This window comes from Gobius niger (genome assembly GCF_951799975.1).
Source record: "Gobius niger genome assembly, chromosome: 6".
Lineage (NCBI taxonomy): Eukaryota > Metazoa > Chordata > Actinopteri > Gobiiformes > Gobiidae > Gobius > Gobius niger.
The window spans coordinates 25,879,034-25,894,235 of NC_136857.1; the positions used below are offsets into that span (position 1 = coordinate 25,879,034).

Here is a 15,202-nt window from a genome sequence, read left to right on the forward strand (position 1 = left end):
GCTTTATTCATTTTTGCTCTCAAATTGCTTTCATTACTAAGCGTAGGAATGTGACAACGAGGACAACAATGGGAATTTGTAATTTACAGTCCTGGACCTGTTCACCTCGGACTCAGAGGCATGTGGCTACCAGTCTGCACCATCTGCCCTTCCAGAGTATGGCATCACTGCAAACCTACCATTCTGTACCACCAGAGGGGTATTGCTGGGTTGCAGGTTCTAGGATATGATGATGTCACCGGACCCAGCTGGGGGCAGGAGCCAGTTTTTCCTATTAACAGCATTACACTTTCACAAGTCGTAGCTAAAAAGAAAATGTATGGATTAGAAAAATGATCATTAATATCAGTCACTGGGTCCATGATCTCTCTGTACAAGACCAAAAATTTCCTCAAAGACAATCATTTTTCCTCTATATCATAGTATGGATACAGACGGCATCTCGTCATAGAAGGGGACGTGGCTTCGCCGAGGGGGAAAATAGAATCTTTAGAGAAACACAATTTTCCACTCATTTTAGCCATTTTCTGGTGGAATATCAACTTATTTATCACACATAAATAAAGTGTAAATCGGGCCCATATGGATATTTTGTCGCAACAGATTGTTCAGTAGAAGTGAAAAAACGGCAGTTGTAGCAAGCGCTAGCTAACCGTTAGCATGTATTTATTCATGTATTTATGTGCTGTTGAACCACTTTGCTCCTCCCCATGTCTTTGAATCATTATTTAGTAGGAAACTATATTATAATTCAGCATTTGTTACAGTAGTTTTTTAGTTTTTTAGTAGAGAAAATTTAAATTTTTTCAAAATTGTTTTCCCCCTTAACTGTTTTCAAAAATATGGGCGATTCCAGAGATGCCGTCTGTATCTATAGGCCTTTAGAATGCTGTGATGTCACCTGCAACCCAGCAATACTACAAAGATGGATAACTTTTTGCGATACTACAAAGCTGGACAACTTTCTAGCGGGGTTTATCTCCATGGTAACGTGCCCTGAGTGCATATATATCCTGCTCTGGACCAGGTTTAGTTCCCAGCTAAGATAAGAAGACAGCTCTTAGACCAGGGGTCACCAACCTTATTTCAGCTGAGGGCTACTTTAAGAGCATTAAGTTGTTCGAGGGCTACCAGTTAAAAACAAATCCTAAAGACTTAAACATACACTGTTCACTTATAGGATATTGACCCCATATTATATTAAAATAGCTTTATTTTAAACTCATACCGAGTCACAAGAACCGAAATAACTGTAATTTTAAGAATTAGATTCAAGAAAATGAAGTGTTTTACACTTTAGAAAAAGTCCCAAGGGCTACTGGACATGCCCCAAAGGGCCACTGGGTGCCCGCGGGCACCACGTTGGTGACCCCTGTCTTAGACCAATCAGTGAAGAAAACCCGCCTCTCTTGCCGAACTCTCCGGTTTGCAGATGTGAGTGAGGAAGAAAGGGAAGAGGCAGAAAGGGAAGAGGAGGAAGCTTGCCTGGAAACCAGACTCAATTGCAGCATTTCCACAGCGGTAGGCTACATATAAAAAGTAGCGACATCGTGTTGTAACTTTGACTGTGGCTGATGCAGATTATAGATGACTACATGAAAGGGAATACCGTAAATCCCAGACTCTCGAGCGCACCTGGATATAAGCTGTTCACAGCTGTTCACGCAGTTCCAAGTGCATTTAAAGTGCCACTAGCCACTGGAAATACTGGAATTTTCTCACTTGTTTTTGGACAACGTAGGTGCATAGTTATTGATGGCACAATATTCAATGCGACCATAAAAATCTTTAAATAAGATGCACCATGGTATAAGCCGCAAGGTTCAAAGCATGCGGAAAAAGTAGCAGCTCACAGTCCAGAAATTACGGTATTTCTCACATAATACTACGAGTGTTACGTTTAATTTGTAATTTGGTAATGCTTGGTTCAGACACGTCCCGTTCATAGCGCGGCACGTGTCGCTGTTCGTCCTGAGTTTAGAGATAGATTTTGATGATATTCAGGTGAACTGTGTCTGTGTCTCTGCTTGGCGCTGGCTCAGAGAAACCCAGGGTTAAACTAAACCAACTGATTATACGCTTTGTAGCACCACTTATCCAGAATCTCCATGTCTGCGTTTGTCGACCCCGGTCAGAAGTACTGATCCAGGATGAGTTCAACCTGCTTCACAGTATAGCAATCTGGGACAGCACGTATAGGGCCCACAGACGATAGCTTAACATGGGTGTGAAGGTGTGAGGGCATGACTCCTGGCATTGACATCTTGGAACATGCTCATACCATCAGGGAAGAAGAAATCTATTCATGGAATAACCTGATCAGGATTTTACTTGTTTCTGCAATCTGTTTAGCTTCAAGACAATACGGAAACCTAAGAAGTATCCAGTGGCGTAGTTTTCACATCTGATGTTGTCAACATTTCTCCCCGTGACAGTCCATTTATGTCTCACTGTCTGTAACGCAATCTTAAAACATGTATTTGCTTGTGTAGGACATTGCTAACCCCTCATAGGAAAACGGGGAGCTGAAGACCTTCCAGCCACAAGCCATGTGTCGCTTACAGGGTGCCCTCTGGGGCCCAGAGGACTCCCCCGAGCCAGCCTGAGAAGCCATTCTGAATCTCTTTTCCAGGTAAATATAAGGGTAATAAAACAAAGGAGCACACAGTAGAACACCAGCTTACTTGTTGCTATCACCAGATTAAAGCCACACTGTGTAATATTTCACCCAATAAATAGAATAAGTATGTGACTGCAATATTTGTCATTGTTAATTAATATTTATTTTGTAGTTATGTATTTTACCTCTCGGTCTGACTTTAGCGATCCTATTATACAATTTTACTTTCCGTCTTGTTTTCCAGTGAACGAACATTTGTCTGAACAGTAGTAGGGATGGAAGATTGATGTGGCTTAGCTGTGAGTCTTGCCCGGATACCTCCTCGTTTGTTCCATTTCTGTTTCCTGTAACACCTCTTACAATATAAAACTAAAAACAATATACAAGCGTTTGTAAGAGAACCTATAGAGATTAGTATAGATATGATCAGTCCCTCCAGGTTTTCGCGGTTTAAAGCAAAAGCCAAGCAAACTCTGTAAAATCAGCGCGGGATTGCAACTTTTCCAAAAGCTTGCAACTTTCCCGCAACCATTCCGATATTCCGCAATTTCCTTCACAGCTATTCCTGGACTATTCCGCTCCTAACACGAGTTTCTCATCAGTTAAATCCATTTTACTTGCACGTCATATTTGCGCGTAGAAAGTCGAGTCCAGCGCCTCTCCGAGTTTAAGTCATTCAGCGAGGACTCTTCGCTTCTGCTCACTCGCCTGGGTCTGTAAGCAAAGCAGCAACATCTCCGTTAAAACGAGCTGGTGATGTCTCGCTCCCACTCTCCCGGTGTGTTTTGGCATATTTTCTTTAATAAGCAGATATAACGAAAAAGACGCTTGCATTTTATCGTTTCTATTGGGTGACATGCACAGAAGAAAAGCCGTAAAGAATACTATTTACACTTCTGTATCTTCCGTCATTGTTCGTTCCATGTTACATAACCATAATTACAGCCCTATTCGCCACCTATACAGCATTGTCTTCGTAATTGCTTATTCTCCTCTCATACTCATTCACAATGTCTCCCCCCCCGCTGATTACATTACCCACTCCGCCAATCATTTGACGCACACTCTTGTCATTTCAAGCGTTGCATAGAAAACTATAGAAATGAAAGAAAACTTTGCTTGATTTAAGTAAGTAGTTCCCAAGTCTGTCACCATTAAGAAGAAACACACGATAGTCAATATCTCCCACGGAAACATCTGCATTAAGGAGAAGGGAAAGGTGTGCAGCTTTAGTGACTCCTACTGGCCACAAGAGGAATTGCAGCAAAGAATCAACAAGTCAGGTTTGAAAATGTAAAAAAAAAAAATACTAGTTGAGAACAAACGGGTTAACTGATGTTGTCAAGCGTTGGTTTGTCAGTAGGGGGCGCTGTAATGTTTATATTTTGAGTGCATGCATTGGTGAGGTACTGTTAATGCGTTTTCCCCCCCCAAGCTTTTGCAGATCCCGAACCTGTTACATGTAAATACTTTTTCATATTTTATCCATGTTGAAGTGCCCGCGCAAAATGTGTTGATATTTTTTATGTTGTTTAGAGCATTATTGGGCAATCCTACTTCTTACTTGGAAAAGGTTCCCCGGATGGTATAGGTGAAAAGTAAAGTAGGCCTATATCTGTGTAACACACCGCCCCGGACTGTCCAAACTCTTGCTATAGGTAAGTTGCCTTATTGTTTGAGGGATATATATGAATCAGAATGAGCAACATGTGCTTAACCTGACGTTCTTTGCTCCTCTATACCTCCCCCTCCCCATCCTTTCTGGCCGCTACTTGGTAAATGGCGCCCCCTTCTGACTCCACCAAGCGTCAAATGTAGTTGTGGAGAAGACAAAGACAGTAGATAGATAGATAGATAGATAGATAGATAGATAGATAGATAGATAGATAGATAGATAGATAGATAGATAGATAGATAGATAGATAGATCGCCCCGCCTTAACCAAGTGCATTATCTCCAGTTCAGCGTAACCCAGATCCATAAGGTGTAAAGCCTCATTTGAAAGCTAAGACCTACAAAACTGATCAGTCGGTCTTCTGTGCGTTTTTGTCGCTTTTTTGACACTTTTTGGAGAAGATGCACTTGGTTAATTAAGAGGTTTAAAAGTGCCTATAGTTTTCCCTCGTGTGTGACGTTTTAAGACTTTCAGTTTCCAAATTGTTGCCACGACTCTATGTATTTCACGCTTTGCACGGTACACAGGCCTTTACGGGGGCCCTGAGCATAATTTGACTTGGGGGCCCTCATAAAACTTGTGCCGATCAGGCTCAATATTGATGATTGCGCTCTTAGTGCATGGTCCTGTGCCAAATGAACTTCTCTTACTCCTCTGAGACAACTAGACACATTTCCCAAACACGAACAATTCAAAAATAAACATGGGCAACATCAATTGTGTTTGCTGTATTGAGCGTCATAGCGCAGTTTTCACTACATAATTTTGAACATTTTCTTGCACTCTTTTGGGGGGGGGGGGGGGGGGCAGGGAGGTAAACACTTAAATGAGTGAGGCAAAGTTTTTTCGTAATAAGTTTTTTTTTTCCGTAATAAGTAAATAAAATAAACGAATATGGCTGGAAAACAGAATAAACTTGGCGATTTCAACTTAAATCGTCGATCGCCGTAGTCGAATGTAAAACCCCGCGGACCCACGTTTTTCGACCATTCACCGGAGAAATAAATAGTGGGGAGTCCCGTGGATGTGAATGAAAGCGCAATCGGCCGGGAGGGGGGGGAGACGCATGCGCACTGCCGGCCGGTGCGAGACACACGGGGCTGCGAGGCACAGGCAAGAGGGTGGTGATCAGGCTGGCTCTCCCTCTCTCTCTCTCTCTCTCTCTCTCTCTCTCTCTCCGCGCTCCAAGTGCGCGTCTCTCGGCACAGTCTGGTGTGTGTGTGCGTGTGTGTACGTGTGTGTGTGTGGGGGGGAAAACCCGAGCTGCAGCGACGGAGGGGGAGGAGGCAGCTTCACGGGCTCTCACGGACTCGCTCTCCCCGTGTGTGTGCGTCTCTCTCTCTCTCTCTCCCCGAACCCCAACGGCACCGGCGACGGGAGGTGGTGGATAAAACAGCACAGAACCGGCCCGATTTTTTTCTCTCTCTCTCTCTTCTTTTTTCCTCTTCTTCTTCTTCTTCTTCTTGCGCGGCGCGAAAGCGGTCGAGGAAGCGAAAAGCGACACACGAGCGGCTACACGGATGTGCCTCCGAAAGCGCAACGGATACCGCCCTCCGGACCTTCTTCATGCCGAAATTGTGAGTGAAACAATTTTTGAGGGGAGGAGGAGGGTGGGTTTGGAGAGGGAGGGAGGGAGGGAGGGGGGTGGGTGTTTGTTTGCGGAGCGCGGAAGGGGGGGGTGACGGGGACACGCTTGTGGAGAAGTCCCGTGGGTGGTGCGTGTTTGGCCGCGGCCGCCTGTTGGGGCTTCTTCGGGCAAGCGGTAGGGCTTTTCCCCTTCGCTCCCGTGTTAAGGGAAAGGTCGGTCTCTCTCTCTCTCTCTCTCTCGCTTTCTCTCCGTGAATCTCTCTCCCTCCCTCCCCTCCCCACTCCCCCCCTCCTTCGTTCCTCGTTTCCTTACCTCCTATATAGTACCTTCACTCCTCCTCAATAGCGGTGTAACGTAACTGCGTAAATGCAAGAACCCGGTTTGGGCAGAGTTGGTTGAGTGGCCAAAAATATTGACCCGAGTAAGAGTAAAGTCGCTTCGAAATAATCTCACTCAAGTACAAGTACAAAAGTAATGACCCAAAACTATTACTCAAGTAAAAGTAAAAAAAAAAAATAAAAAAAAAAGTATGTGACGTCAGTTCTGTGAGTAAGCCGTAACTGTTTGGGCAGAAATAAAAGTCTGATTCGTTCTCATCGATTGTGACAAACAAAACGCGAAATCGTGTGGAAAGCGTGAAAATCGCAAAGAAGTTCAGAGAAAATGGCGCGAAAAAACCCCAACTGAATATTTCTAAAGAACAAGGTGCGTGCGACGATCTACATCTGTTTTATCGATCAAAATGAAGCATTTGCCGCGGTTTACCTGCCATCCGCCCACCGCTTGAGAGCTGTGTTTTACTCGCACCAGATCTTACTCATGTTTGCAGAAACTACAAGGTCTTAGCTTTCAGTCGAGGCCTTGCGCTGGCTGTGAACAAAAACGCGACGAATACATGATAAAAAATTTAAAAAAAGCGGCAAAATAGCAATGAGAAAGCAGTGAAAACACAACAAAGAGCGGCGAAGAGTCGACGACAACACAAAAGGGGCAAACAAGTGACAAAATGCTATGAAAAAGCTGAAGAAAACACGACAAAACAGGGACACAAATACACCAATAAAACATGGAAAAAAGTGATAAGCAAAAACACTACACAAATATTACACAATAAAAGTGATGAAAAACCGTAGATCAGTTTTGTGGGTCTTAACTTTCAAATGAGGCGTTTCACTGGCCTATAGGCTGTAAGCTCTCCAGTCGAGAAGCTTTTAGATTTGGGTAAAGCCAAACTGGAGAAAAAGTGCTCGGTTAAGGCGGGGGTTAAGAGGTTAAAGGAACAGGCCACCGTTTTCCAATCCGGGAGATATGTTCTTATCAGAGCTTGGACAAGTTGATACATACCTGTCTGGTCTTTGCGTGCCCGTGAAAGAGCTTGGTCGCTTCCAACTTCACCCACGTTTAGAGCTAAAGGAATATACTGGGAGAGGCCAAATGCTAACAACATCTTTGGTCGTTTTGCGAGACAGAGGGCACACAGTTTTTCCATACTGTGATATGTTCTTATCTGAACTTAGACCAGCTGATATGTACCTGTCTGGTCTTTGTGCGTGCCCGTGGAAGAGCATGGTAGCTTCCGTCTTCACCCCCGTTTGGAGCCATAGGAATATGTTGGGAGAGGCCAGATGCTAACAACATCTGTGGTCGTTCTGTGTGACTGAGCGCGCGCACAAGGCCTGTTCCTTAAAGCCTATGTCGCCGGCTTGACGCTCTCAACACGACAAACAAGCAGACAACTTCAGACTAACTGCTAGCCAAGCAGGTGTGACGGAGAGGTGAGAGGACAGGTGATGCGGGAAAAAATGCTGCCCCTACAGGCCAAAGCCGTAATTGCACTTATGGGAACGCAACCAGCTCTGCTCTGGCAATAAAATCCACAGAACAGAGGCGCCACCAGGGTCCAGAACAATACCAACCTTGTGGTCCACATGTTTGAGAAGGCCTGGTCTACATTATATCATCATCAAGTTGTCCTACACTATGTCCTATATGACCCATTCACACAAACCTTGACTAGTGAAGCTGTTTAAAGCAGTACTAAGTAACGTGTTTACCTTAATAAATCCTTTTTGTAGTCCCTGTGGGGGTAATACAAGTGTTTAAGGGATGATTGGAGGGTCTTTCATCTCCCCCTGGTGTCTCTGGCCAGAAAACCATGTTTGCAACTTGACTGCCCCCGGTGGGGAGAAAGCAATACACACTAATGTAATCACGAAGAAGAAGCTAACATGCTAACGGGCAAAGCTAACTGCGGGCTAACGTCACTTTAAACAGTATTTACAGCCAAGTTTGAGTGAAAAAAAATCTTTCCATTGTATAATTGGATGCACAGTAACCCTCTCTCCCTTCGCCTTTCCTGTCAGCGTCGTATTTACTCTCCAAGACAATTAATAAATTAAAAAATCGTAACTTGCTACTACACCTGCAGTTGCGCTTATGGCCTCTAGGGGGAAGAGTTACTTAGTACTGCTTTAAGTAAGGGGGAAGAAGTTATTGATTACTTCTTCCCACCTGGACGGGGCCTTTCTGAGTGGAGTTTCTCCCCGTGTAGGTTTCCTCCGGGTGCTGTGGTTTCCCCTACCATTAAAAACATGTACAATAGGTGAATTCTCCAGGCAAGTGATTCTGACCATCAGCCTGGCTCCTCATCTGGAGATGGCTCGCCCACTGCGCCTTACCAGTCATCAAAGGATGGGTCAAATGCAGAGGATGAATCTCCCTATGGGGACAATAAAGTATACCTTAACCATCCTTCAACTTAGCCTTCCGATAAGGTCACCGATCGCCGGTAAAATGTGCCGATCAGATGGAGCGATCAACTTGGATTTCACATCATTTCTTTCAATAGATATTCCAGTGAAAATTCCGAAATATATAGTGCCACTCTAAACCGACTTTTAAATATATTTTGCGGCTACACAACAGCTCTGGATGCACTGCCCTTATAATAGTCAATTAAAGGAATAGGCCACCGTTTTTACATACTGAGATATGTTCTTACCTAACCTTAGTCGAGTTAATATATCCCCGTCTGGTCTTTGTCCGTGCGCTCTGTCACGCAAACGGAGCACATACGCAGCCTCTCCCACATGTCATATAGCTCCAAAAATGCTCACGATAGAAGCTACCAAGCTCTTCCACGTGTTCCCTATTTAAATAAAGTTACGTGAAGTGTTTTCATGCGAAGTATATTTACACAGAAATGTAACATGTCGATTTTATAAGCAGATAAAAAGGGGAACTATATTGTGAGGCGTAATGATACGAGGAGCAAAATGTCCGCGCAGTAACTCCTAAAGGCTATTGACGGAAGTGAGCGGGGGGAAGTCGACAGAGCGCACGGACAAAGACCAGACGGGGATATATTAACTCAACTAAAGTGAGGTAAGAACATATCTCTGTATGTAAAAACGGTGGCCTATTCCTTTAAAACCTTGTGATCGGTATCGGTGATGATCGATAAAACTTTTAGGGATCGGTTTTCGGTCCAAAAAAATCCTGATCGGTGCACCTCTACCACTAACAACACGCTACAGCATTTTGTAACCAGCATGTAAGGCAGTGATCAAGATGTGTTTAAACCTCCCATAAAAAGCGTAACTCCCCCACTTTGAAATTCATTTACAAATGTTTTGGAGACGGAGCTTCAGCAGGGACGTCATGAGGCTGTTTTGCATTGGAAAGAGTGGTGACACGTGAAGTTTATCAGCCTCAAGCATTCAGTGACATTTACTCTGTCACTTTCCGTTGGGCAACAAAGTCATTTCAAAACACAAAATGCTATTCTTGGGAAACACACAGGCCAGAAATATTGTTTAGTGGTCACAGTATTGACATTTTTCAGTCTATTCTGTCCATTCCAGGCTTTATTTGCCAGAGATTATTTCTGCTGCAACTGTAATATTTGTAGATGATTATAACGTGTAATTCATATAGCCTATAGATACAGACGCATCTCTGGAAACGCCCATATATGGTTTGAAGCAGTTGAGGGGGAAAACAAAGAGGATACAAATCTTAACTTTCTGCAATTACTCCAAAACTACAAATGCTGAATTATGAATATAGGTTTCTACCCAATAAAGACACAGAGAATTGGAGAGGAGTATTTCAACAGCCCATAAATAACCGAGAATGCTCACGTGATGCTTCATGTTTGCTGCATCATGCTACATGCTAACGCTAGCTGCAATCGTCGTTTTTTTTTTTGCTTCTACTGAACAATCTGCGCAAAAAAACATCCATATGGACCCACTTTAGACTTGACTTTATTTGCGGGTGATAAATAAGTTTATACGCTGCCAGAAAATGGCTAAAAAGAGTGTTTACCAAAACATACGTCTTTCCCCCTCGACGAGGCCACGCCCCCTTGTATGACGCGATGCCGACTGTATCTATAGCTGCAACAGAACAATGTAGTAGTAATGCTGTAGTGCACGCTATCTCAAATCACTTCCATTTTGGGAAACATTTATTATTAAACAATTTATCTGACGTAGATTGCAACCGATCTATTTTTTTGGTTTTAAAACAAAAATTCAGATCAATTTGCATTTAAAAGCACCCAGCAGGTCAAAAAGGTTTATTGGATAATAGGGCCCGACCAATATATCGGCTGGTTGATATATCGAGCCGATATCAGGGTATGTTCAATATCGATGTCAGCCTTTTTCATCAGAGTCTTCCAGTTGTTTGCACTGGAAAGAGCCGAGTCAGAGCTTTGAAACGAGCCTCCTCCCACAACCCAGGCCTCAGGGGAGCGGAGAAACATCGCAGTGAAAATCGGCCATATGTTTGTCACCTGTTTTATTATTTTATGTTGTAGACTTTTGTGTATAATTTCAGAACCATATGAGATATAGACTCACACTTTTTTTGTTTTTGAATCTACTGCTTTTGTCTTTCAAACAAGCTCCCTCTGAGGAACCTACTGAACATTAATGTACAGCGCCCCCTGCTGTCACAGATCAACACGTTTAGAAGCATCATACACGGGATTATAGACCACACATTTTTATCGTACCAGCTGTACCAACCCCCTTCATATCGGTGTTGGATCCCAAAAATCCATATTGGTCCTTGCAACAAAAACCCCCACAAAAGCCAAGTCCTGGTCAAGCAAGGAAAAAGATCCGTTTAGATCATCTTTCAAATGAGACGTTACACTGACCTATAGCTTCCCCGTCAAGAAACTTTTAGATTTGGGTAAAGCTGAACTGGAGAAAACGCACTCAGTTAAGATGGGGGTTAAGAGGTTAATGGTCTTTTCAAACCTTCATGATGATTTCTTTGAGACTTTTCATCTCTGCTGTGATCGATTTTTCTCTAGATGACTCTCAAATCAGATTATTTTGCTGCAGCCTGTAAGGAACCAACATTCGGGAAACCTACGTCGCAAAAAACACGCGAGCTCCGCAGATAAAGGCCACACTTGCTCGGGTATTGAACCATGTTGTGTCTATTTTGGTGATCAAATAAAGGTGCGCTTCGAGGAAAAGGTTGCAAAAAGCAGAAACGAATAAAGCAGCGCTGTATTAGAAAAGTGTGATGTGTTGCTGAATCTATTTTTTTGCTTTTTAGGGCCAGTCTGAAAAGTGTCTGAAAAACAAAGTTAGCACCCAGGGACTCAGAAATCCACATTAATTTAGCACTTGCTCATCGCGCAGGGAAACAAGTACTATTTTGTTTCCCGTCTTGTAGATTGGGTTTATTGCGTGTTGAAGTTAGATATAATCTCATACACCATATCCTTATATTTCTGCTCATTTCCTGTAGCGATCTCAAGTTACAAGAGAAGCTCTCGATGCAAAAGTCCAGGTCAAGCAAGCCGGTAGGTAGAATGATTAGATAGTGGGGATAACATTTTTTAAACAAAACGATATAATAATGAAGCTTGTTCACAAATAACATACAGTTGAATCTGGCTCTTCTCATCATTTAAGATTAAATCGCTGAAAATAGGCAGTTTTGGCCATTATGCTGCAATCTACAGCTTGAAATAAAATTTTTTATCCTATTCACCTGCAATGTCTAGGCTTTGGGGATCCTTGGGTTGCTAATACGCTCATGCTAACTGTGTTTTTCCGTTCCGTTTCCTTGGCACATGCTTTCTCTTCCTGCCATCTTTCTTCACTGGTGTCTGAGGCTCACTTCCCCTTTTGCGCCTTATTTGATTGCGCTTGATTCCAGCCCGTAACCAATGCCTGTATTTGCAGTTGCTTTATGTGACTGGATTCGAGAATGGCAATAAGTCAGAATTCCCACGGTGCTATTCGAAAACCAAAATATGAAGTAAGGACAACAAATATTTGGACAAGGCCAAAAAAGAACCGTTGTATTTTTAGCTGTATGCTTGAGACTATTTCTCATGCGGGATATCGAAATGATTACATTCAGTGTGAGGCAACTAGGTTTCCAATTTAGAATGGCGGTCTGTTTTGAAAAGTCGCAGACAAACTAAAATAGTTTTTGATCAGGCAAAAGTGGACAAATCATGGATATCTGGAACTTATGGACCACAAAATTAAACATGTCGATTTTCTAAGCGGATAAAAAGGGGTACTATATTGTAAGGCGCAATAATACCATGGACTTCTAAGGTGTTATTGTGCCTTACTTATCCACTTAGAAAATCGACATGTTTTATTTTGTGCAACTATGCTTGGATCGTGTAACTTTTCACCTTTTCACAACTGTATTTAAAATATGGAAAACGTGGAAGAGCGTTGTAGCTTCTAACTTCTCCCCAGTTTGGAGCTGTAGTATGCTGGAAGAGGCTTATGCTAACAGCTTCCTTTGCGTGACTGAGCTTACGCACGAAGACGAGACAGTTAACCATCAACTCGTCTTATCGCATATCTCAGTATGTAAAAACAGTGGCCTATTCCTTTAAATCAGAGGAGCCCTGCGCTGTTTTTTTTTTGCCAAGACTTTGATTTGGAAATCAGCATCCCAAACTCACTTGTAGAGTTTCCTGTCTCGGGAGAGAGCGACTGACATAGTTCGTCTTATCCAACACTGACCTTTCATTTCTGAGATCGTTAAAGGAACAGGCCACTGTCTTTCCATACTGAGATATGTTCTTACCCGAGCTTAGACGAGTTGATACGTAGGAAGAGCATGGTAGCTTCCAACGTCTGGAGCTATAGGAATACATTGAGAGAGGCCAAATGCTAACAACATCTTTGGTCGTTTTGCGTGACTGAGGGCACGCACAAAGACCAGACAGGTACATATCAACTCGTCTAAGCTCAGGTAAGAACATATCTCAGTATGGAAAAACGGTGGCCTGTTCCTTTATTTGGAAGGCGATCCTCGACAGCCATATGATTAACCCAATGACTGGAACTTTGCACAAATGCTGCAACTCAAGCCAGGCCTAACTCCGCAAGCCTTTTAAAATGTGTTTTTGGTTGCTTTCTCTTTCAAAAATTTCTTTCAAAAGTTTCAAAAGCACAGAATTAGTGAGTACACCTTGTGCTCTCAGATTTTTGGACAAAAGCAGCAGTAATCGTTCACCAGAACGTTTACTCGACAGCATGCCATGATTGTTTGCAGATTACAAACTGACCACAGCCAACAGCGAGGGTCGCTTCGTGTTTATGTTACGTGTGTTTTTCTCTGAGCGGTTTCACTCCAGTTCTCTGAAAAGAAAGTCGGGACAGTCCATTTCTCGTACTGACTGTGCGCTACCCTCATGTTTCCTTATTGGCTGTAATTGATATGATGAGCGACCACCGTGCACATAATCACAGTCTCATGCTGTCTCCGACTGGGCACTTCTGTCCAAGGAGGAATTCCTCAATTGCATTCTGTCACAGCAGTGTATGAACACATCCAAGTTCATTTTACTGTGGTTTTGTTTTAAGAATGTGTAATAAGTTGTACTGGAATGTTGAGTTCAGATAAAGGATTGAGGTGATCTGACCAATCTATGGGTCTGATGTGAGGAAACCTGACATGGCTATTAGCAATTTCAAACTATTCTTTAATTGGTCAAAAAGCCTCAAAATGAAAGATGACTGAACCCATAGTGACGTCGTGTCCATGTCTATACTAAACAGAATCACTAATATTAGATACTGTTGCAGAAAGTATTAGCATGATCTTAATGATGATTACGCCTAGAAGCTTGGTGAGGTTGCCACTCCACTTTGTTTCAAAGTCTTTTCACACCGAGCCAATAATCTCCTATGTGGAGTGATCGAGCTATGGACCAGAATGTTAGAGCTTGCGTTTGGACATGTGGCTGATTTAAAGCTTCTTTTACATAGTGGGGGCATCTGGCCCTCTAAAGAGCAAACGTTTTCTCACAGTCACAGCCATTTATCCACAGTAGGTCTCTCAAATGCGGAAGACCAATTTACAGCAATCATTCTATGCAAACTTTAGAACTTCTATAACCTCTCTGACCATGACCAAGAAAAAAGTACCTGATATGATCCGAGGTTGCTGCAGTTGGTCAGGTCCAATGGGTGAGGATAGTCCATGTTTCATATCAGTCAGGCAGGCTACATTGCTGCAATACCATCACCCAGTGATAATATGTCTATGGTCGGGTTCAGTTTAGGTTCAGCAACAGTATGTGCCAAAAGAATGAGATCAGCTGACTTCCTGAACATAATGAATGACCAGGTTTTTCCAGCAATCTATTTCTTCTGCCCTGATGGCACAGGCATCTTAACCCAATTGAGAATCTATGGGATGTGCTGGAGAAGGCTTCACACATTGGTCACGCTCTCCCATCATCAGGGCTGGGTACCGTTGCATTTTTCGATACCTTCTTCCGAGAGTGAGAAAACAGAGGAAAACTCTGTGGAACAGCAATTTTTTTTGTAGCAAAAATATGGGGAGGAAATTGGGGAAGCCGTTATTTATTTGAGTTGAAACAAATAGGTCATATCCTTTAATCCTGTCCCTGGACCAACAGCATCAAAACTTGGATCTAAAGATAGAAGATTTTTTTTTCGGTTCCTGTTTTCGATGCTTTCATTTTTTCAATACCAGTAGTACCTAAACCTTTTTGTCTGACACCAGACTGGTATTGTTTAACGGTACCCAGCCCTACCCATCAGCAATACAATACAACATCTTGGTGTAAAGTGATTGCAACACGGGATCTTTTGACATTGCAGAATTGTGGCAACTTTGTGTTTTTGGGTTGGTCAAGCAGTGTATTTTCGAAGTGGCAATATGGGATTTCTGTGTGCTGGAAATATTATAAATATTACATTTCACCCAATGGTATTTCTTCACATGCACTAATCTTTTGTTGGATAGGCGGACATTGAATTCATAGGCAGCAATATTACAACGCACT

The 15,202-nt window shown here is 42.9% G+C and overlaps 1 protein-coding gene across 2 annotated transcripts in view; it reads left to right on the forward strand.

Moving 5' to 3' along the window:
• Positions 1-5,789: 5,789 nt before the first annotated feature.
• rgs19 (regulator of G protein signaling 19) overlaps positions 5,790-15,202 on the forward strand; it is a 39,213-nt gene continuing 29,800 nt past the window's right edge. Inside the window, exon 1 of one of the 2 annotated variants that reach the window (XM_079558084.1) lies at positions 5,790-5,872. Coding sequence is in view for 1 of the 2 variants with exons in the window: in XM_079558082.1 (XP_079414208.1) it covers positions 5,816-5,872 (57 nt within the window). In the remaining variant the exon portion in view is untranslated. The remainder of the gene's footprint in view (positions 5,873-15,202) is intronic. The other variant, XM_079558082.1, reaches the window with a different exon arrangement.